The 23,504-nt window shown below is 42.8% G+C and overlaps 1 protein-coding gene across 2 annotated transcripts in view; it reads right to left on the reverse strand.

Moving 5' to 3' along the window:
* Positions 1-653: 653 nt before the first annotated feature.
* LOC137433495 (receptor tyrosine-protein kinase erbB-4-like) overlaps positions 654-23,504 on the reverse strand; it is a 538,358-nt gene continuing 515,507 nt past the window's right edge. For both annotated transcript variants that reach the window (XM_078785237.1, XM_068125823.2), the window contains exons 25-27: positions 16,290-16,448; positions 12,984-13,254; positions 654-3,209 (exon numbers count right to left, since the gene is read on the reverse strand). In XM_078785237.1, the coding sequence (XP_078641363.1) occupies positions 1,930-3,209; positions 12,984-13,254; positions 16,290-16,448 (1,710 nt within the window). In that variant the 3' untranslated portion in view covers positions 654-1,929. The remainder of the gene's footprint in view (positions 3,210-12,983; positions 13,255-16,289; positions 16,449-23,504) is intronic.

The raw sequence follows: 23,504 nt of genomic DNA on the forward strand, positions 1-23,504 counted from the left end.
GTAGTCTGACTTAGTAATGAAACATTTTTTAAGCCTCATGTTCAGGTTTTAGTTTGCAGCCTATTTCAGCTGCGGATGTTGTATGAACTAAAAGCAAGGTATGATGAAAAAAAAAAACTTCCTGACTGTAATAGTTGATAGAAAACAAAACCCATGTTTATCTCCTCACTTCTGGCCTTTGCTCCTCCCGTCCTCTCCAAGCCGACCCATACATAGTGCATGCATTCGTCCAGTATTCCACCGATCTGGTTACCCACCACAATTATAAGGTTACCTATAAATAAGCGGTTATCCACCCTGTGTGTCTTGCCTTGTGCCCCTCTCTCCAGTCCTTCAAGAGTGCTACCCATCATCACCTCATGCTTCAATATCCAGGGCTCTTCTGTTCTACTCTCACTGACCTTCACCCCATAACTTCACGTACGACCATAAAAAAAAGCTTGAACACCATTTGAGCTCTTACCTGCAAACAAGGTGTTAAAATGTTATGGTTCTGGAAAATAAAATGAAAATAAATGAATGAAAGAAATGATTACTCATATTTTTATCACCAGTAAACAAATGGTCACACTTTTTAAAATTGATGTCACGTATCACAGAGCAATATGACACCGCTCAGCAAAGGGGTATTTTTGAATAAAAAAGACAACACGGAAATTTTTGGTTTATTTTTCTTTTTTCAAAACATACATGTTGAACACACGTATGGTTGTGGAGTCTCAGAGCAAACTCGGCACAAATTTGATCAACTCGATACAGAGGGGTTCAGGATGAAACAAAGTGCAGGAAAAGGTATTTGGTGCTTTTCACATACTTTCATGTCACATTTTTATACCAAAAAGTAACTGCAGGTTATGTCAATAAATACACATTCGCATTGCTACCAGGTTTGCTGAAACCAAGCTACCATTGGCTTATAGCAGACGACGCTATTTCGATTTTCACAGAAAATTGATTCCAATCTGATGGGTTTACTTGACATAATATGTAACAGTGCATGTCTTCCATGTGCGAGGATATTGTGCAATGATACAAGTAAAACTGTTCCAAAGAGGTTCACAAAAAAGCATCTCAAAATTATCTACAAGATCAACAAGGGTCCAAAGTGATGTCGACAGGATGGAAACCTTTGAGTGTCGTGATGGTATGAAACATAGCGCTCCATCGGCCTGCTTCTTCTCCCTTACCTTCCTTCTTTCTTCCTTCCTTCCACAACCTACAAAACCTCACCAGGCTATAATTCTTCAAATTAAAAAGAGCATGCAAAACTATTCTTACCGTGTTAAAAAATACAAACCTGGATATACTTGGGAAATTCATGAGCACAAACATATCCAATCATTGTATATGTAGCATACAAGTCCATATATAGTCAATATAATCGTTGCACCATCTAGGAGTGTAAAGGAATGCCTTTTTGCTTCGAGTGCGGAACCACTTAGTCGCACGCAAGATGATTGAAACTCGAATTTGCATCTTCAAATTTGGAAGTTTTCTTTTGAGCGACGCATTATTTTTTTGGGAGTCTTTGAGTACAAAAATAATAATTTACAGTGGTGTAGCTGCTGCCTTTGTGTGAAGAAAATACAATTATGAGGTCTATGGTATCAGAAAATCCAAACCCTGTTGTTAAAAAAAAAAAAAAACTACTCACATTGGGGGTTATCCCATCACCGGAACCAAAAGGTCCACAGGAATTGGTGTGAGGCAAACAGATGAGATAACGGACGAGGATTTACAACCTGCGGAGATTGCAGGCGAAGAGATAAACAAGCCACAGATATTTCTTCATAGTTTTACGAACAGACAATACAAAGGTTTTCTTTAAACACGGAGCTTTGCTGAAAGACTGAAACCTTCCAGGTAAATCGGCATTGGCCTCTTCAACGGCACGCGCTTGCTGCCGTTTCCCAACTCCCACTCTCCGCTTCATACCAATGTGTCTCTCGTACCGTAGCAATGCATATGGTTTCCGTTCTCCTCCGGACAGGTAATTCCTTTCTCAACTTTGCATTTTGCATCTTGTCCATTGTGCAGCCAAGGCCAGCTGGGGAGGTGACCTTGGAAGCATTGAGGGAGATCCCTTGATAAAAATGAGGATGTTTTTTTAGGAGGAGAGATGTTTGTGATTACGATTTGCTTATTGTTGATGTTGTTGCAGACAGGGAATTTTTTCAGGCTCGTTTGATTTCCGGTATTGTTTTGCGTTTTCACCTCCTGCTGAGAACACCCTTGGTTTGTGTTCAGTGGGGGAACTAGAGGATTGCCATTGCCCGGAAGACTTGATGGTATGCTCGATTGTCCTGCTTGGCTCTGGATTGGCTGGTTGTAGCAAGCTACCTTGTTTGCCTGTCTCCCAAGACTAGTACTGCTAGGTATCTCTGTGCTGTTTATGGCTTGATTTTTGATCTGGTCTTCCCAACCTGCCTCGACGACATCCATGACACCCTCACATCGGGAAACGACCTGGTTTACCTGATTCAAAGCTTTTTCAGGTTGTTGCATCTGGGTAACCACACCAGAAATTTCGTTTTCAACCAATTGCGGCTTGCTTCCGATTCCCTCTGTGCCCGCTGACCTCATTGTATAAGTGCAGAGCATTGGAATGTTCCTGTTATGATCTACTGGTGTTCCCACACCAAACGCAACTCCTTTTCCTTGCCTTGATGGGTTGAGCCTGCGAATCTGACTTGAACTAATTAAGGGACCCAGCGGTTTCGAAACAGGAACATGGTGCCCATTAGCCTCGGAAAGGAACACCTGCGGTAAATCCATCAATGGGATGCAGTTGATGACAGGATTCAGAGATGTAGAAACAGCTGCAATTTGACTCTTTTCCTCTGGAACATATGGTGTTATTTTGTCTGCCACCAAGCGATCCAGCCGCCTTTGAATTAGCGGCTTCGAGTTATCTTTGATCAATGTAGCAAATTTTTGTTGACCCCAGTTGACGGCGTAACTATCTTGACCGGTCTGTCCAGCAGGCGTCATGAGTTTCCTGGTGGTTCCGGTCTGCTTGTGCACCTTTGCCTGCTGGAGCGTTCCCATGGGGCTGTATCTCACCACATATTCTGGGTTATCCAACATCATAAAGTTGCTTAAGCATGAAGGATCGTTCAGTGCCTCGTACCCCACGGCCGTTCCATGTCCTATGCCCTTTGATTGTTCCAGGCTGTTTGCATAATGTTCTGACATCAAGCAGATATTACCTGAGGACAGGAAGAGAAAGCAATAGGAACAAAAACGTTTTAAGTGGTCACTTCACAGAATAATTCTGAAATGCAGGCAAATCATTAGTAAAGAATGGAATTTTATAAAACAAGAAATTGAGGTTGTTAACTTTCTCGAAGCAGCTGAACAGCTGTGCCATGATGGATGAAATAGATGAGAATGGTAAATAATGTTTGCAGGAAAGGAAAGTTATTTCATTGGAATAAATGCCAACTTTAAAGATTGTGTGCGATAAATTCCAACGTAAGAGATTCCAACAAACGTCTGATTTAACACACGTCCCAAAATGCAATGCACTCTCGGATGCAGCACACAGACCGCACGACATAGTAGTAAGTTTATTAAGGATCTTAAAACCATGTGGAACATACATGAAGATACAAAACCGAAAATAAAATCGTTCACGATGGCAGAAAGCAAGATAGCATCCTGGTGGAACTATCCTATTGGCACACTACTATTGTGACTATGATGCTAACTACTATGCCTATTGTAACTTAATATTTCGACTTACCAATAGAGCCTGACTATGTGAAAGTGAGTAGTCTATGGGCCTGTTAAAATTACTTCACAGAAAGCACTCTGAGATAGCAAAGGATGTATATATATATATATATATATATATATATGAATGAATGAATGATTGTTTTAAGGGCCATTTTTACCCGCTATAGCAGGGGTTAGCCTTGCAGGCCCCATGACCTCATGGTTCCCTTTTTGAGGAAATGTTGTTACGGCCGGATGCCCTTCCTGACGCGAAAACGTAGTCGCCTTTTACGATGCACAGGGATACGGTGTAACTATTCTGAATCGGGGTACACAGCGGGATCATTCATCCCAGCAAGCTGGTACTCAATTTGCCGACCTCAGAAGGATGACAGGTTGAGTCAACCCCCCTGGCATTAACTCAGTGATTGACCGGGATTCAAACTCAGGATCCTGGGATCCCAAGCCGGCACCCTAACCGCTAAGCCAACACCAGGCAACACCAGGCTATATATATATATATATATAATGATAAATATATTCATAATGATATAAACAGTGGCAATTTTAACTAATCGTACAAGGTTTTGCTCCGCCAATTCCCACCATGTGTGTGATATGTGCAGTTTTCCAAAGTCTGGAAAAAGTTATAATTCATACATAGTTTCAAAACGTTCTTTGAAAGGAAAATTGATCCAGCTGTTTCATTCTGCTTTTGAAGAGGAAAGTAGGGTACCAGTTCTATTGGTAAAGTTCTCACCTCTGAGTATAACTGTCTGAGTTGTGCTGCTCATGGAATAAGTTTTCCAACACACTGTCTTCCTGTTGCTTCAAAGTCAGGGAAATGCTTTGCCTTCGGGAAAGGACGTTATGCTGGATTTCCCATGTGGCAGCACTTGTTTGTTGATTTTAAAGATCTCCAAGTATATATTTGAAAACATTAGACTTTTTAGATGTTTGTCTGTCAATGCCCATACTCTTTATAAAGCGTCAGGACACCCTACGAGAGGTCGTGAAGATCCTGTATCTGAGAACCAACACAAGATAGATCACGGCCACTCTGTCACTGTAGGTTACAATAGGAACTTTGAATTTGGCAACGGTGCCAAAACACAAGGGCATGCTCATATCAAAGACTACCACGACATCTTTAACATCTACCAGGGACTACAATCAGACAGGACACTTGGTGTAATGTCCTGCTAAAGGAGGCATGGCCATTGATGAAACACCCGAAATGCAAAGCACCAGACTAGGCAGTGCAAAGGTATAATATGCTACCTCCAAGCTATCTTGACAACTTTGGAGGATTACCCTTACAAAATTCAAAATTCCTTCTTTCTGGTTATAGTGAGATCATTCAAATATTGCAATCGATTCTTCTTCTTCTTCTTCTTCTTGCTTCTGCAATGACCCCTTTCGGTTACAACAGTAATTTGGAATTTGGTCACTACTCTTCGCGAAGGACACCATGGCTTCTTTAGCGTGCACTAACAAATGATGGCGGAGGAGATTTCCAGTTTAACATACTTTTGAGGGACAGCACACACACATTGTTGCCTCGCCCTGCCTGCAACACGCCAGGTTGACAGGATATAGCTGGACAGCTCAGAGAAGAGTGTGTTTTCCTTGCAGTCACTGACTTCAATGATGCCAGAAAAGAGAACAGAATGGATTGCATGTTGCACCAATCTCTTATTTGTAGCATAATATGAATATTGATGCATTGATTCCCAGATTGATTAAAATATTTTAGGGTGAGGAGGGAAGAAGTACAAAATGATACATAAATGTTTTTGAAAGTACAAGGATTGATTTTTTTTTGTATACAAGGTCGAGGCTCATGTAATAGCTAACACATTAAACACAAAAAAACATAAACAGACACATAAAACATAATAAAGGGAGCGGGAGAAAAGAGAGGGAGAGAGGGAAGCATACAAGCACGACAACAGCAGAGAACAGGGACATCGGTAGATCTGTGGAAGGGAGAGGGCTGGGAAGGGGTTGGGGGTAGGGGTACACGTATGAAACAAATGAACACTACTAGGAATTTCAAGAATGAAGTCGGGGATTGAAAGAGGTGGGTTTGGGGTATATTAACGGGGGTAGAAAATATAAAGGTTTTGGATGGGGGAGATAGTGAGAGAGATGGTGGTGAACAGCTGTTTTGAAGACGTGGAGGGAGGAGTGGGGTTGAAGAGAGTGGGGGAGTTTGTTCCAGAGGCGGGAAAAAAGAGGAATGAATGTGAAGGCGAGCAGAGACTCTTGATTTTTGCAGTTTCACGATAAGAGTCTGGCATTCGACGAGTCTGGCATTTCACTCAGGCCAACTGGCATGGTCTTCAAGCAGCCATCAATCATCTGGACTGGTCTCCCATCTCTACCGCCTCTGACATCAACTCATCCTGGGAATTCTTCCAAAGTAAACTGCTCTCTCTCATGCACAGATTTATCCCATCTCGTCTTCAGTTGTCATACCCTTCCTCCCGTCCATGGTACACGGAATCTTGTGGTGAGGCTATTGCCCAGAAACAACTTGCTTTCGTCTCCTGGAAAGCAAATCCAACGGAAGGAAATCTCATTTCCTTTCACAAAGCCCGAAACAAGTGTGTGTCCACCCTCAGGAGAGCCAGGAAACAATATCTATCCGTTCTCAGGACAGAACTCTCCTTTCTGTCCCCCTCTTCAAAATCCTGGTGGCGTCTGGTCAAATCTGTTTCTGGTGTTTGTTCCCCCTCCATCCCCTCCCTCACCTCAAACGGCCACACGGCTGACTCCGCGCGTGAAAAAGCTGAATGCCTCAATTCTGTGTTTGCCTCTAAATCGTGTGTCCCAAACCCATCCCTCTCTGTACCCACCATACCCAGTCATACCCAGCTGCTCCTGGACTCTGTGTCCTTTCCTCCTGACAAGGTGGAAAAGTTTCTGTCAACCCTCGACTCTGATTCTGCAACTGGACCTGACGGCATCAGCCCACGGGTCCTAAAATCTTGTTCTTCCGCTCTTTCACTCCCTCTCTCTGTTCTCTTCACACTCTCTTATGCTCAAGGTCATCTGCCATCTGCTTGGAAATCTGCCAACATCACCGCTTTGCACAAAAAAGGTGCAAAAACAGATCCTAGCAACTACAGACCAATCAGCCTTCTCTCAATTATCAGTAAAGTCATGGAATCCATCATTGCTTCAGATATGAAATCTTTCCTCTTCTCCAATGGCTTGATCTCTGATCATCAATTTGGTTTCAGACCTGGTCACTCTACTCTGGACATGCTGCTTCTGCTTTCTCAGCAATGGATGGAGGTCCTCAATGCCAAACAGGAAATTCGAGCTGTCTCCCTTGACATATCACGTGCCTTCGATACGGTCTGGCACCCCGCCCTGCTCACCAAACTCTCCTCTGTTGGTATCCATGGAAATCTCCACGCATGGCTGGCGGACTTCCTCTCTAGTCGTAGTCAACGTGTGGCGCTGAATGGGTTTCTCTCATCTCCTCTTCCTGTTCAGGCTGGAGTTCCCCAAGGCAGTGTTCTGGGCCCTGTGCTTTTTCTGGTCTTCATCAATGATCTCCCCGACTCTCTTGAAAATCCTCTCTATCTCTTTGCTGATGACTCTACTCTCTGTCGCTCCATTCTTCATCCCTCAGATCGACAGTCTGCAGCCTCCTCACTCTCTGCAGACCTGGACAAAATCACAGACTGGGCAAACAAGTGGAACATGTCTTTCAATCCTGACAAATCTCACACTCTTACAATGTCTCTCCGAAAAGACCGACTGGACAACCCTCCCATCTACTTTCTGAATAATCCTCTCCAAGAAGTTCTGTCACTCAAACTTTTGGGTCTCACTATCTGCCATGATCTTTCCTGGGAAAACCACATTTCAAATCTGGCCTCCAAAGCCAGTCGCCGACTGGGCATCCTCCGTCGTGCGAAGTCCTTCCTTGGCACACCTGAGCTCCTCACCACGTACAAGGCTTTCATCCGCAGCTCAATGGAATACTGCTCTCCCCTCTGGGCTGGTGCTCCTGCCTCACACATAGCTCGTCTTCACCTGTTGAAAGCAAAGCATTCAGAATCATTGGAATCTCCCGCGATGAAGCTAACTCCAAGGGCCTTTCACTCACTCACTGCAGGCAGGTTGGTGGTCTTTCCGTCTTCTACCGACTCCTCTCTGGCCTTGCCCCCCCAGCTCTCTCTGGGCTCCGTCCCGCAAATATTCCTACAGGTCGCACAAGATCTGCCTGCAACCCTCTTATGGTTAAACTGCCAAAATTAAGACTCTCTGCTCACCTTCGCTCCTTCATTCCTCTTTTCTCCCACCTCTGGAACAAACTCCCTCACTCTCTTCAATCCCACTCCACCCTCCTGGTCTTTAAAACAGCTGTTCACCACCATCTCTTATCTTCCCCCATCCAAAACCTTGATCTTTTCTATCCCCGATAATTTCACCCCAATTCCACTTTTTGAAATACCAACTTCTGACCTGGAAGTCCTTGGTGTCCTTGTGTTTTATACTTCTCCCACCCCCCACCCCCCCCCACCCCTTCCCACGCCTCCTCCCCCCCGAGCCCTCTCCCTCCCACACATCTCCCTGCTCTCAAATGTTGTGTGCTCTCAAGTGTTTGTGTGCTTCCCATTCTCTTGTCTTCCGCTCCCTCTTTTTATATATTTTGTTTGTCTGGTTGATTTGGTTGTGAAGTAAATGTCAGCTCTTTCACGAGCCTCGATTCAGTATACAAAAAAAAAAAAAAGAGGGTTGCTGGCAGATCTTGTGCGTCCTGCAGGAATATTTGGTGGACGGAGCACAGTCAGCTGGGGGAGCAAGACCGGAGAGGAGTCGGGAAAAGACAGAAAGACCACCAACCTGCCTGCGGTGAAAGAGTGAAAGGCTCGGCTTCACGCTGTTGAAACCGAATCTTTCAGAATCATTGGAATCTCCTGCGATGGAGCTAACTCCGAGGGCCTTTCACTCACTCGCCGCAGGCAGGTTGGTGATCTTTCTGTCTTCTACCGACTCCTCTCCGGCCTTGCTGCCCCAGCTCTCTCTGTGCTCTGTCCCCCAAATATTCCTATAGGTCGCATAAGATCTGCCAGCAACCCTCTTATGGTTAAACTGCCAAAATCTAGGCTCTCTGCTCACCTTCACTCCTTCATTTCCCTTTTCTCCCGCCTCTGGAACAAACTCCCCCACTCCCTTCAATCACACTCCTCCCTCCAGGTCTTTAAAACAGCTGTTCACCACCATCTCTTATCTTCCCCCATCCAAAACCTTGATCTTTTCTACCCCCGCTAATTCACCCCAGATACACTTTTTCGAAATTCCAACTTCTTTCCTGGAAGTCCTTGCAATGTCCATATGTTTTATACTTCTCCCACCTCCCCCCAAGACCTCTCCCTCCCACAGTTCTCTCGATGTCCCTGCTCTCAAATGTTGTGTTTGTGTCCTTCCCCCTCTCTCCCCATCTTGTCTACCGCTCCCCCTATTTTGTGTTTCATGTGTCGGTTTGACTTTCTGTGTGATTAATGTTAGCTCTTTCACGAGCCTCGATCTTGTATACAAAAAGAAATGAAAAAAAGATTCATCTTTTCCTTTTTACTCTGTCTGGGAAATATCTCTGGGTATCAATATTATAAAACAGGAGTGTATGTCTGTCCGTCCGTCCCCAAACTACTCTCTCAGTTTTGGGGCTAACCCTGCCAAACCTTCTGTGGAACGTTTTGAGGTTCCAGCGGATTTTGTAAGGTAGGTAGGAGGTTTCAAAAATTCCTCAATAAAATTATGATTTTGAAATTGGCTCGATGCGGACATGCCCCAAATCCGGAACAGATGACGACAATGAGCTGCTTTGATAATATCTCAATACAATCGTCATTTAACACAGTATTTTGTTATAGTATTAATTACCTCCACCACCAAAGGTGGATGGAGGTTATGTTTTCACCCATGTCTGTCTATCTGTTTGTCTGTCTGTCCGTTTGTGAACAAACTATCTCAAAAAGTTGTGGACGGATTCGGACGAAATTTGGCAGAGATGTAGCGTATGTGACAAGACGAAATGATTAGATTTTGGTGAAGATCCGGATTCGGCTACCAGAATTTTTAAAGTGATTCTTCACCATTGGGAGATAGGGCCAAAAACGATACACAGCAGGATATCTCAAAAAGATGTGGATGGATTTTGAGGAAACTTGGTGGATCGGTTGGGTGTCTGATAAGGACGATTCGATTTTGGTGAAGATCTGAATATGGATTCGGATAAGAGAGTTGTTTAATTTTTTGAGACATTCTTCACCATTGGGAAAACCAAACCACCTTTTAGAGGCCATTTTTCCCGCAAAGCGGGGGTTGGTCTTTTTCGGGCAACGTGGTTGTTGTTGTTTGTCCCCTTTTTGAAGCAATGTTTTACGGCCGGATGCCCTTCCTGCCACCAACCCTGTTATTCGCCTTTTACGACAAACAGGGAATTACCAGTGAACTGGTACTCAATTAGCCGACCTCGGAAGGATGACAGGCTGAGTCAACCCCCCTGGCGTTAAGATTCAGCGATCGACCGGGATTCGAACCCAGGATCCTAGGATCCTAAGCCGGCACCCTAGCCGCTAGCCCAACACCCAACAGCCCAACACCAGGATTCTTCACCATTGGGAGATAGAGCCAAAAACGATACATAGCAGGATATCTTAAAAATTTAGGGATGGATTTGAACGAAACTAGTTGGACAGGTTGTGTGTGTGACAAGTATGGAATTTTTCAATCAATAATAATAATAATAAATAAAAATAATAATAATATAAAAAATAAATAATAATAATAGTAATCAATTTTGGTGAAGATCCGGATCCAGCTAGTAGAATTTTTAAAGTGATTCTTCACCATTGAGTGATATGGCCAACCAGGCGGAGGTTTGCTCTCTACTGAGTGACGTTTATGATTCTAGTTTATGTTTATGATTCTAGAAGTTCTAGTTTATGATTGGAATGATGCTGTTTGGAATGAAAATAGAGATATTGAGTTTAAATATGAATCATGAGGAAATGACGTGAGGGTTTCTATGTTCTAACCATGACATTCACGGAATCGCCATATGCAGATTCGCCATTGACTGGGGATAGAAACATTCAGACTGGGTATGTTTTTTGCCCAGGTCGTTCATTAACTTGCTGTCAATGCCTGACGTTCGACGAAAGGTGGCACAGGAATGTGGAATTTATTGGATCATCATTTCCCACTTGCCGTTTTTTGCCCAAGTCATTCATGAACCAGCTGTCCATATCTGACGTTCGACTAAAGGTCGCACAGGAATGTGGAATTTATTGGATCATCATTTCCCACTCGCCGTTTTTTGCCCAAGTCATTCATGAACCGGCTGTCCATATCTGACGTTCGACTGAAGGTGGCATCGGAATTTGAAATGTATTGGTTCTATGGTTTATCATTCACCGTTTCCACCTTGTTTGTTTGCTTTTGGCTTTCCAACCATGCATAGCGCGGGTACCTCATTAGTATTTAATATTGTAATCAATATATTAAAGTAGCGGCAGTTTTGTGTCCGCCCATCACGCTACGTCATTACGTCTATGATGTAATTACGGCGTACGGTGGCGTACTCCACCGACCGCCAATTAAATGTATATGCCGTTCAGCCCGAACACGTCGTCGAAGCGGTCAAACCTGTCATCTATCACAATCACCATGCTCTACCTTTACGTTTTCATTCAGTGTGAAACAAACAAAGCGATTGTTTACATCATATCGAAAGCATACGTGCATGGGTCTTCCAACGACACAGTACGTATAGGCCAACAATAAATAACGTTCGTTATTAAAGCGGTGTATTATTTCAAACCCCATGATGTTATCTCCCATGGCCAAGAAGGACTTTTATCGTTGAAGATAATAAATCATACCGCAATGACGTATTAATACTATACTAATTGCTTATACACTGCTCAAACAAAGGGAGGGTTTTCTATGGAACTCTGTTCCACGGGTCCCTGCTCGTATGATAGTGACTCAGATCTACTCACCAGGCACATTCAACCTGACATTGCCAGCGAGAAATTTGCAATTCAAATTGTCTCCTAAACATAATTTTCAACATTTAGACTAAAGAGTGGCGAACATTTCACTGCCCGCCCAGACTCACAGCAGAAACTCTAACCATTACACCACTGAGTCATATTGATATGATACAAGTGCAAATGTATTGATAGAATGCCAATTCTGAAACAGAATTTTTACTGCGAAAGCAGGTCTTAGTACCCATAGTCAGGGCCCTTAGCGATATTTTGGGGCCGTTTGGTTCAAATTCTTCCAAAAGCACCAAATTTGGCCCAGATGTTGCCCATGCCATACTCTTTCGATTTTTGACGGGCGCCAAGATGGGCGCCCCCCCCCCCGGGGGCCCCATATTGGCGAAATACTAAATGGCCGCCACCGGATTAGAGGAAAATCAGTTAAATAACCAAAAGGGTTGTAATCATGTATGATACCACTTTTCAGGGGTTTTCGAGGTCGAGGAATCCAATTATGATGTTATTTTGATGATTCGAGGTCAAGGTCAACCCTCAAGGTCATCTTAAAGGTCATTTTTGAGTCAAACATGTCGGTTTTTGAGTTTTTTGTCAAGATTTACGCGAGGTTCACCATTTTATGTTTCTGGGTTGGGTAATCGAACTCTGACCTTATTTTTGACAATTAGAGGAAATATTTACATGTCTATTTCCTAATTTTCAGGCATATGCAGTTCATCAGTCTAATTACAAAGGTATGGATTTTGATGTTTTATGAACTGTATGCCATATCCTTGTTTAATTTTTGTGCGATCATGATCCGGGTTCACGTATACATGATTGTATACATGTCATAAATATGACGTCATAGGTCATGTGACCTGGCGGCCATATTGGATTTTATGAAAACCTTAAAAATGGATCCCTGCCTTCATTTTTCGATCGATTCATTTTGAACTTTGACCACTTATAGTACGCCATGTGATTGGATGCATAACCTAATTATGACGTCATATGTCAGGTGACATGGCGGGATGGACCGGTATGGTCCCCGGATCATACCGCCCTTGGCGCCCATCAAAAATCGAAAGAGTATGGCATGGGCAACATCTGCGCCAAATTTGATGCTTTTGGAAGAATTTGAACCAAAATATCCCTATGGGCCCTGACTACCAGGCATATATGGAACAATAAAACAACTACTCAATCAACTATTTATTGGGGGGATGGATGGGGAGGAGGATGACTCACTGTTGTGTCTGATGCTTGTTTGTGTCCCTCCTGTGACATCTCCAAAGTCCTCTCTTGCTGCAAATTTTGTATCAGGGCTATGAACGGTTGTGGTGGGAGGATAGAGGGGTCTCACCCCATCGAGTGAGCTGGTGTGTAATGCTGGCTGAATCAGACCTCTGCGCTGTGCATTATCAGGCACAGCAACACCTGGAGTTGGAGATCGCTGCTCAGGCAGTGTTGGCAGGAGGCAACCATTGTGCGTGATGAAGGCCTCCTGAAGCTTGTTTTCCTTAGTGTTAAAGAATAAGCAGAAAACAGAGGCAAAGTCAATAAGATGTCAATATATTCAATGTTAATTTATAGTTCTGAATACAACACAACTATTCTTTTCTGGTAAAATATATATTTTGTGAATAAATTGGCTTTTAAAATTATAATTAAAATTTGTAAATTTGTAAAAATTGTAAAAAATCTGGTGAAATTATAATTTTCATAAAAAGCAAAATAATGAGTAAATAGAGTGTTCATATAGAAAACTAATCTTATGCAGTCTTGAGAAAAAAAGACATGGGAAGGGTTACCACTCCCTTTTTATTTGGACTAAGTTATCTCAGGCTCATTGCATCGCTGGGAGCCGCCATTTTGTCTGAATGTCGCTCATAGACAAATAGACACAGAAAGAGTGACCGAATTCCTTTCCTCCGCTTTGCGGTGCATGCGCCGAGTGACAATAATAAAATATAATAATAATTAATTGAGGAGGTTTTGAAATTTTACAATAGTTGCACAAAAATAAAATACAGGGTGTCCCAGAATAATGTGGGCACACTTCGTCAAGTAATATTTCATACTGTATTTTAATAAAGAGCAACAACGTGTAATTTAGCAAAAAGAAGGCTTACTTAGTGGATTTATTGCTGCAATTTTTCAAAGTAACCACCATTGATGTCTAAGCCCGGATGACGGTGGCAAAAAACTGACCAACAAACTTCAGCTAAAAAATTTGCTGAGATAGATGGTTGCTCGATTCCATGCCTAAGTTTTCCAAGTTTAGCCACTGTATGTATATACAGTCATGCGAAAAAGTAAGTACACCCCATGTAAAGTTTGGACTTTTTCAACATATTTCAACATAGTTATTTGATCTTCATTTCAACAATATTGATAGATCAATGTGATATAATATAACAAATATCATGAAACATTTACATTTTGTAGTCCATTGTATCATTTAAATAAACATAAATGCAAATTTCGCATGTGGAAAAAGTAAGTACACCCTTACATTTATCACTATTTCAAATACCTAAAATTAGAATCAAATGCACCAGCTCAGGTGCAAATGATGAGAACATCGTCAGAGAGGATCTTGGAGGAACCTGTCATTTAAACCTCAGACATTTAGTATGGTTTGCTCTTTGTTGTTGAAGTGTGCGGCGTCACCATGCCTCGATCAAAAGAGCTCTCTGAGGCCTTCAGAAGAAAGGTTATAGATGCCTACGAGTCTGGGAATGGATTTAAAAAGATCTCCAAACAATTTGAAATCAATCATTCGACTGTCCGGAAGATCATCTACATGTGGAGAAGATTCCAAACAACTGCCAACTTGTTCAGGCCAGGCCTCCCCAGCAAGTTCAGCCCGAGAGCAGACCGCAAGATGCTGAAAGAAGTCTCTAAGAACCCCAGAATGTCATCACGGGACCTACAGGTAGTTCTTGCCACTGTTGATGTCAAAGTGCACGAGTCTACCATTAGAAAGAGTCTGCACAAATTTGATCTCCATGGGAGGTGTGCCAGGAGGAAACCTTTGCTGTCCAGAAAGAACATCAGGGCAAGACTAAAGTTTGCCAATGAACACCTAGGCAAAGACCAGCACTTCTGGAACAATATGCTCTGGACAGATGAGTCAAAGGTAGAGCTATTTGGCCACAGTACCAGAAGACATGTTTGGCGAAAACCAAAGAGCATTTGACCACAAGAACCTGATACCAACTGTGAAGCATGGTGGTGGAAATATTATGGTTTGGGGCAGCTTTGCTGCATCAGGGCCTGGGCAGCTCACCATCATATAATCCACTATGAATTCTTCATTGTACCAGAGGGTCCTTGAGGATAATGTGAGGCCATCTGTCAGAAAGTTGAAGCTCAACCGAAGGTGGACCTTGCATCATGACAATGACCCTAAACATACCAGTAAATCCACCAAGGAATGGCTGAAAAGAAAGAAATGGAGGGTTCTGGAATGGCCAAGTCCAAGCCTGGATCTAAATCCCATCGAGATGTTGTGGGTGGATTTGAAACGAGCTGTGCATGCAAGAAACCCCTCAAACATCGCACAGCTGAAAGAATTCTGCATGGAGGAGTGGGCAAAAATTTCTCCCAGTCGATGTCAGAGACTGGTAGACAGTTATAACAAACGCCTACTTGAGGTTGTTTCTGCCAAAGGGGCAATACCACCTATTAGAGCCAAGGGGGTACTTACTTTTTCCACATGTGAAATTTGCATTTATGTTTATTTAAATTATACAATGGACTACAAAATGTAAATGTTTCATGATATTTGTTGTATTATATCACCTTTATCTATCCATATTGTTGAAATGAAGATCAAATAGCTGTATGTTGAAATATGTTGAAAAAGTCAAAACTTTACATCGGGTGTACTTACTTTTTCATGTGACTGTATATATATATATCATTGCATGAATCAATTTCAATATGGGCAAGGGTTCAATATGCCACAAGCAGTGAAAATAACAGAGCTGGAGACATGTTTCACCTTTGTTTGAGCTTGTCAGGACAGCATAGTGGTTAAACACCTGGTCTGAACATCCTTTTGGACTGAAATGGTAAACACCCTAATGGTGTCTGTAAAGCAGCAAATCATGTGCCATAAGTTATTGCTGCACAATTTTTGAACAAGCATCATCTGCCACACAGACGCTTTGTCCTTTGCCTTATTATCACATGGCCCGGAGGACACATTTTTACAGTTCGGAAAAAATATGATTAAAATCCATACTCCAACTTACAGCAACACCGGTGTTGTCCTGGATGTGCAATAATAAGACAAAATACTATATGTTCATGTGGCAGACGACGCTTCATGTAGCAAATGCTCTAATGGGCCACAAGTTGTTACATTGGTATACATTCTTCGAGGGTTTACCCTCACGTCACATCACTTTCTTCACAGTGAAAAAGTGTGCACTCCTTGGCTGATCGAAAAAAACTGGTATTATGCAGGTGTGGAATTGCGCAAGCCGTGAAAGAATAATATTGTGACTGAATCCTATGTGTAGGGCTGTGCCGACTTTCTCTCACCTTTTCAGGGCCAGTGGCAGGATGTCGGCCCTTTGCGCCAAAGAATATTTGCTGAGGCCTGAGATATTCCTCGGCATCCACTACTCCATCCATGTCCTCATCATGCAGACTTCGCCGGAAATGACTGTCAGCCAAGCATGGCTGCGGTCCGCCGTCTCCCTGGGATCGGGGAGGAGAAATGATAGATATGTTTTTTTAATCTTCAGAACTTTGTATGGCAATGAGCACGCTCCCTGTTCTATGGCTCTCGCTCTATGGCTGACACACACACACACACACACACACACACACACACACACACACACACACACATATATATATATATATATATATATATGTATATATATAATTATAATATATATATATATATATATAATTATAATATATATATATATATATATAATTATTATATATATATATATATATCTATATATATATATATATATATATATATATATATATATATATATATATATATATATATATATATATATATTTATATATATATATATATTTATATATATATATATATTTATATATATATATGCAATGAGCACGCCTGGCTCTCTAATTATCCAAAAGGATGTTGATGGAGTATTTTTTTTTTTTTCCAAACGAGGGAGTTTTCAATACGTAACTTGCACTCTGGAAATGCCTCGCAATTTTAAATCTACGACTTGTCAATCTAGCGAACATACTCTTCAACCTGATTGGTGAAAAGTGGTTATGACATTTCAGAGAGCATGTACATAAGACTACAATTAGCATTTAATATACATCTCACACATGATACGAGAAGGAAGGGCATCCGGCCATAAAACATTGCTTCAAAAAGGGGGCCACGGTGCCCGAAAAAGGCCAACCCCTGCTCTGCGGGGAAAAAATGGCCTCTAAAGGTGGTTCTTCTTCACACATGATACCACAGGGTGAGGATCATTTCAGGATTCTCGGAACCCAAGCCAGCACCCTAACCGCTAAGCCAACACCAGGCTCGAGAATGATGCTCAAATGAAGAAGAATCCAAATCCCTGCCGAACTTTACACCATGTGCAAATCAAATCAAAACACACCATGTGCAAATGAATGAAAGCTTATGGAATAGGAAAATGTAAATCAGCTTTCTTTGTTTTTTCTTCAGTTCTGAGGATTTTATGCAGCAATGTCTTTCCATTAGTAGCATTTTAAAATAACATATGTAATCATTTCCTAATAATTCAATTAGGAATACTTACTTCATGAATGATAATTTAGATGTACAGGGTTTTTCAAAAGGCTGAAATCATAGGAAATATATTTTATTTATTTATTTTAATTTATTATTTCCTAAATCATAGGAAATAATAAATATATTTTATTTTAATTTTGTTGAGGCGATGCATTTGAGGTGTATAGGACATCGCAGATGGATAAAGTGGCCCCCACATGGTCCAGATTTAGCGTCACTTGGACACATGACATCAGTGGTATATAGCATGAGACGACGTACTATTGAAGATCTGAATAATGTAATCACAAACGAAAGTGATAAAATCGATGTGTCGATGTTAAACGTTCAAATAAACCTACATACAATAATTGATATGTGTATAGTCAGTGGCTTAGAATTTGACCAATAATTAAAATAGAATTGTAAAATAAATATCCCTAATATTCCAGACTTTTGAAACATGCTATGTATCACCCAAAATCAAATGTTTGGCTATGGTTCACGTCACAAGATACATGTTGATATTCTACACCATCTCAGGTCACAATTTCAGAAAAGACCTGGAGAATAAAGATAATTATAGTCTGAAGAGGAGAGAAGCATCACTTTTCTTCACATTGACAGGCCGCGTGCTCCGTGAGTGAAGCAAAGAGAGGTTTCGTGGAACCATGGGATTGAGAAAGCCTGGAAAGAAACAACTTAGGACCAGCCACCTTCTGAGTGGTTTAAGCAGGTCCAGACTGGGCCTGGGCACACAAGCCTTGTGGACTTTTTGTTTTCTGAACAGCACCAGGAGTGCTGGAACAGGTCACCAGTAGAGATTCTCCTGCATATAGTATTGCAAAATAGGCCTCCACCATGTAGAAAAGGGCACCTGCAGAAATGCATATAGAGTGACTTTGGCAAAAAGTTGTGGATTTTACATACTCTGAAAACCGTTTCACGTCTTTAGTAGAGAAGAACATTTCTTCACATGGATGTATGTTCATTTTGTACATGGTCATGTTTGCGAACATTTTGCAGACACATTTACTGGGCATCCATCTGAACGAATACTGACTATATGACTGGCATCAAAGGTCATGTAGGCGGAAAATTTATGGGAGCCATGGATCAACATACTAAATGGAGCAAAGGGAAAAAGAGTGGAATGAATACAAATAGATGCATTACAGAAAACGGAGAGAAATTGTCAGGGAAGAGTGAATACAAGGTCTTAGTGGGAGAGAACATGAGGGAGGGGGGGGGGGATCATGGATACATGCGTGTGTGTGTGTGTGTGTGTGTGTGTGTGTGTGTGTGTGTGTGTGTGTGTGTGTATATAGAAAGTACAAGCCTCAAATTTAAATGGATGTTGTGTTACAGCCTGAATTTAAAAGTGATGAAATTAAGATTTTTTTTGTCACTGATCTACATATAATACCCCATAATGTCAAAGTGGATTTTTTTTATTTTTTTGGGGAAATTTTTACAAAACAGTTCATACCGTCTAAACTTACCGTCTTAAATTTGTGGAATTTGTTTTTCACTTGGAAGTTGTGTGTTAAGATGTTTAAACACAGGTGGGGAAAAGTCTGATTTAATTGTTTTTATGTTTTGCTATGCATTATGTTTTGCACTCTGTCAAAGCGTCTTTGGGCTCCCTGAAAAGCGCTATATAAAATAAATGCATTATTATTGTTATTATAATTATTAATGCATTTTAATTCCAGGCTATAAGGTAGCAAAAGGTGAAAACTTGAAAGGGGGTGCAGTCTTTCTATAGGCACTGTATACTGTATATACAATCATATGCATGATCCATGATAGGAAGCATGAACACCATCAAGTGGTATCACGTGGAGACAACTATCACTGTCACTGATAGCGACGCTGTCACAAACCACAACAAAACTTCACCTAGAAAAACACGGGCATCAAAGCCTCTACACCCGGCCAGTCAAGTTCTTCCACATCGATCAAGACAAACCATTTCTGTATGGACTTCACATTGTGCACGGGGGCATTGTCATGCTGAAACAGGAAAGGGCCTTCCCCAAACTATTGCCACATAGTTGGAAGCACACAATCGTCTAGAATGTCATTGTATGCTGTTGCATTAAGATTTCCCTTCAATGGAAGTAAGGGGCCGAGCCCGACCATGAAAAACAGCCCCCAGACCATTATTCCTCCTCCACCAAAATTTACAGTTGGCACTATGCATTCGGGCAGGTAGCGTTCTCCTGGCATCCACCAAACCCAGATTCGTCCGTCGGACTGCAAGATGGTGAAGCATGATTCATCACTACAGAGAACGCGTTTCCACTGCTCCATAGTCCAATGGCGGCGAGCTTTATACCACCCCAGCTGAAGCTTGGCATTGCGCATGGTGATCTTAAGCTTGTGTGTGGCTGCTCGGCCATGGAAACCCATTACATGAAGCTCCTGACGAACAGTTGTTGTGCTGACGTTGCTTCCAGGGGCAATTTGGAACTCGGTAGTGAGTGTTCCAACCGAGGACAGACGATCGTTATGCGCTACGCGCTTCAGCACTCGGCTGTCCCGTTCTGTGAGCTAGTGTGGCCGACCACTTCGCGGCTGAGCTGTTGCTGCTCATGCCTAAAAGACGTTTCCACTTTCCACTAGTTCTTTTTGAATGAGTTTACTACTATGATTCAGCTTTTACTCGCGGCCATAGAATATTGACTATTATAATTCATCTCAGCTTTTAATTGTGAAATGGGCCCAGCCCGGCCTAAGCGGCCTCGCCACTCAGCCTATAACCTTTCCGGGGCCCATGCCAACATTTTAAGTTCTTTTTGAATGAATTTACTACTATAATTCAGCTTTTACTCGTGGCCGTAGAAGATTGACTACTATAATTCAGCTCAGCTTTTAATTGCGAATTGGGCCCAGCCCGGCCGAGGCGGCCTCGACCGGCGTCGCCACCTAGCCTATAACCTTCCTGATGCCCGTCCCGACATTTTTTGTTTCAGAGGTTTCCTCCTATCTTTCACCGTTCAGGAGATTAGCGCGTGCAGTCAAACAAACAAACAAATGAAAAATCGGTCAGAGACCGAGGACTTGCCGGAATATACTTTTCTTTATCGGCCATTTTGGATAAATATGGCGGCCGAACCACGTGACCGATGACGTCATCATTATTTGTTTACTATCATCTATTTTGTCATCATTATCTAGACTAATTTTATCCTACTTTATGCTCAACAAATTTCATCTTGATCGCATGAGGTTTTGTACTTGTCGAATTATGACGTCATAATGGACGCACCTATGACATCATCATTAACATATTTTATTCGCCATGGAGAGTTCTTTACAATGAGCCATGTATCAATTTTTTCTATTCATCACTTTCGGAGATATAGAGGTGCAAAATTTTTCGTTTTTTCCAAGATGGCGGCCGAACCACAGGACCGATGATGTCATCAATTGGGCACAGTCTATTCCAGGGCAAGACAAATATGTGTGTAAAGTTTGGTGATTCTACGTGCAACGGTGTAGACGTTGTACTGCGAACAAACAGACAGACAGACAGACAGATTAGTGGGGGGGCCAATGTAGCAGATTGAAATGCCCGGTGAAATTGCTTGTTAATTTTTGGACACTGGTTGGGCTGTCTTTAGGGATGATATAAGTTCTAGAAAAAATATGTCTCCAATTGTTTCAAGTTCTTTATGGCGGCCATTTTGGATTTTCAAAATGGCGGATGTCGAAAACGTAAAATTCCATTATCTTGGCTTCTAAATGACCTAGAGTTTCGATTCTGGTGTCCAGTTGTACATTTTTGGGGATAGAGAATTGAATGAAACCTTCTTTAATAACCTACAAGGGATAAAAATAGGTTTTTATGGCACAGCCGAACCAGTGTCCAAAATCTAACTTAATGCACATCTATCTTAATTGTTATTTGTTATTTGTATGTTCCAGATTCGTGACCCTGAGCTATGATGGAGCCAAAAAGCAAGAAAACCAAGAAAGAAACTGATTTCACACTTTGCATTCAGTGCCAGGATCCCCAAGGTGCACTAGTGACTGAGCCAGCACTGGGCTCATATGCAAAGTTTCTCCAGTTCATCCAGGAGAGGGCACGATATGGTGATGCCGACTTCAAACAGATGAACATAGAACACTGACACTACATGACCGAAAGGCCAGACACCGCTCACTCAAGGTTCTGACTGCTCCAGACTTTGTTCCTTGCCAAGCACCAAACAAACAATCTGCCACAGGTACCACGTATAGCTTCAAGACACGGTCAAACCCAGATGTCACCAAGCCGTACTCTGCGACGGACACAGTGTGGCTACTTTCACGCACAATCATGCGAACAGCTGAAGCTGAGGACGTACAAGACGACATCATCCCACCAGATGACCAGCTGCAAGCTGCAGAACCCCAGCATGCTGACCCTGTTGGGTCACTCGTCCACGATCCAAAACAACCACCTGGCAGTAGGATCAAGCATCACGATATCCCAACTTGGACAGCCTACAACTCACTGCTCTCCTCTTCGAAGCCTCTGACAGAGGTCAACGCCCTGCCATTGGTAGCAGCACCAGCCCATGAATGGCAAACACTGATAACAGTCTTGAAACAGACACAGCAAATCAACTGCATGGTCATGGGTCCCGATAGGAAGACAGTGATCACCTTAGACATGGCCCTGTATGAGCGAGCCAAACAGCTGGAGATGACCAGAGATGACTGCAAAGGCAAGTGGGTACTGCGACTAGGGGAGATGCACACTGTGATGGCTGCACTGAGGGCTGCTGGGAATGCCATAGAGGACAGTGGTCTTGACGAGGCTTGGTCTGAGGCTGATATCTATGGCCCAACAACGACCAGACAAATACTGGAAGCCAAGCACATGAAGAGGGCTTTGGAGGCCCACATCACCACTGTCCAAGCCCTCTTCGACCTCTATGTGGACGAATTCTTCCAAGAGCATCCCCATCTGAGGGGCCCATGTACCCAGTCAGCACAACAGGTTGCCCAGAGCTGTCATCTACACAACCGAGAGGAGATGACAAGCGCGCAGAACAACATGCTAGCTGTCCTCGAGTCAAACGAAGTCCTGGAGGCCATGGCAAAGTTTGATGAGAGGAAAGAAGCCAAGAGTCCACTGTTCAAGTTTGTGCGACGCTACATGCGGATGATAATGCTGATATACACATTCATCCGTGCCACCCGTGATGGACAATTTGAGCTTCACCTGTCTTCACTGGATGAGATGTGCATATACTTCTTTGCACATGACAAACAGAAATATGCCAGGCTGACTCCCCGGTACCTTGCAGAGATGAAGGCCCTGAAGATGACAGATCCAGGGATCTACCAAGAGTTCATGGATGGGAACTTCAGTGTCCATAAGAATGAAATCCCCTTCTGTGCTGTAGGTGTGGACCATGCACTGGAGCACATCAACAGGATCATGAAGGTGACAGGGGGTATTGTGGGCATTACCCAGAATGCCAGTGCCCGCGAAAGGTTCTTTCTGACAGCACCAGAGCTGAGTAGGCTTGCTGAAGAAGCCCGTCAGATGGCTGGCTCACAATCAGCTACACGCAAGGAGCACCACGACCTATCAACCACAGTCTGGGCTCGGCAGGAAGACAGCATTCGTCGACTGAAGAATGTGATCAGAGAGTCCATGAATCCCATGACGCATGAGGGTGAAGACCTGACGACTATCATCACCAAGGTGGTGATGCCAGCTGAAGTACAGAAGGATGTCTGCAACCAAGATGAGATTGGTCAGAAAGCGTATAACACGTTTGTTGCAGAGCGCATCAACACAAATGAAATCAACCTTTGGGCCAGAATGGGAAAGGTCAAACTGAAGATGTGGAAGAGTGCCAGGAAAGCTGTGAAGCACAAACTGGCAGACAAGGTTGTAGAGCTGAAAGACGACAGGTCACTGTTTGCGCGCATGCTGATCGTGGCCCGCTCACGACCAGAGATCAACTTGAAGGATGCCATAGGTCAATATGAATTCACCGCGCTTC

Source organism: Myxine glutinosa, chromosome 10, assembly GCF_964187855.1.
Source record: "Myxine glutinosa chromosome 10, kmMyxGlut1.1, whole genome shotgun sequence".
In the NCBI taxonomy this organism is placed as follows: Eukaryota; Metazoa; Chordata; class Myxini; order Myxiniformes; family Myxinidae; genus Myxine; species Myxine glutinosa.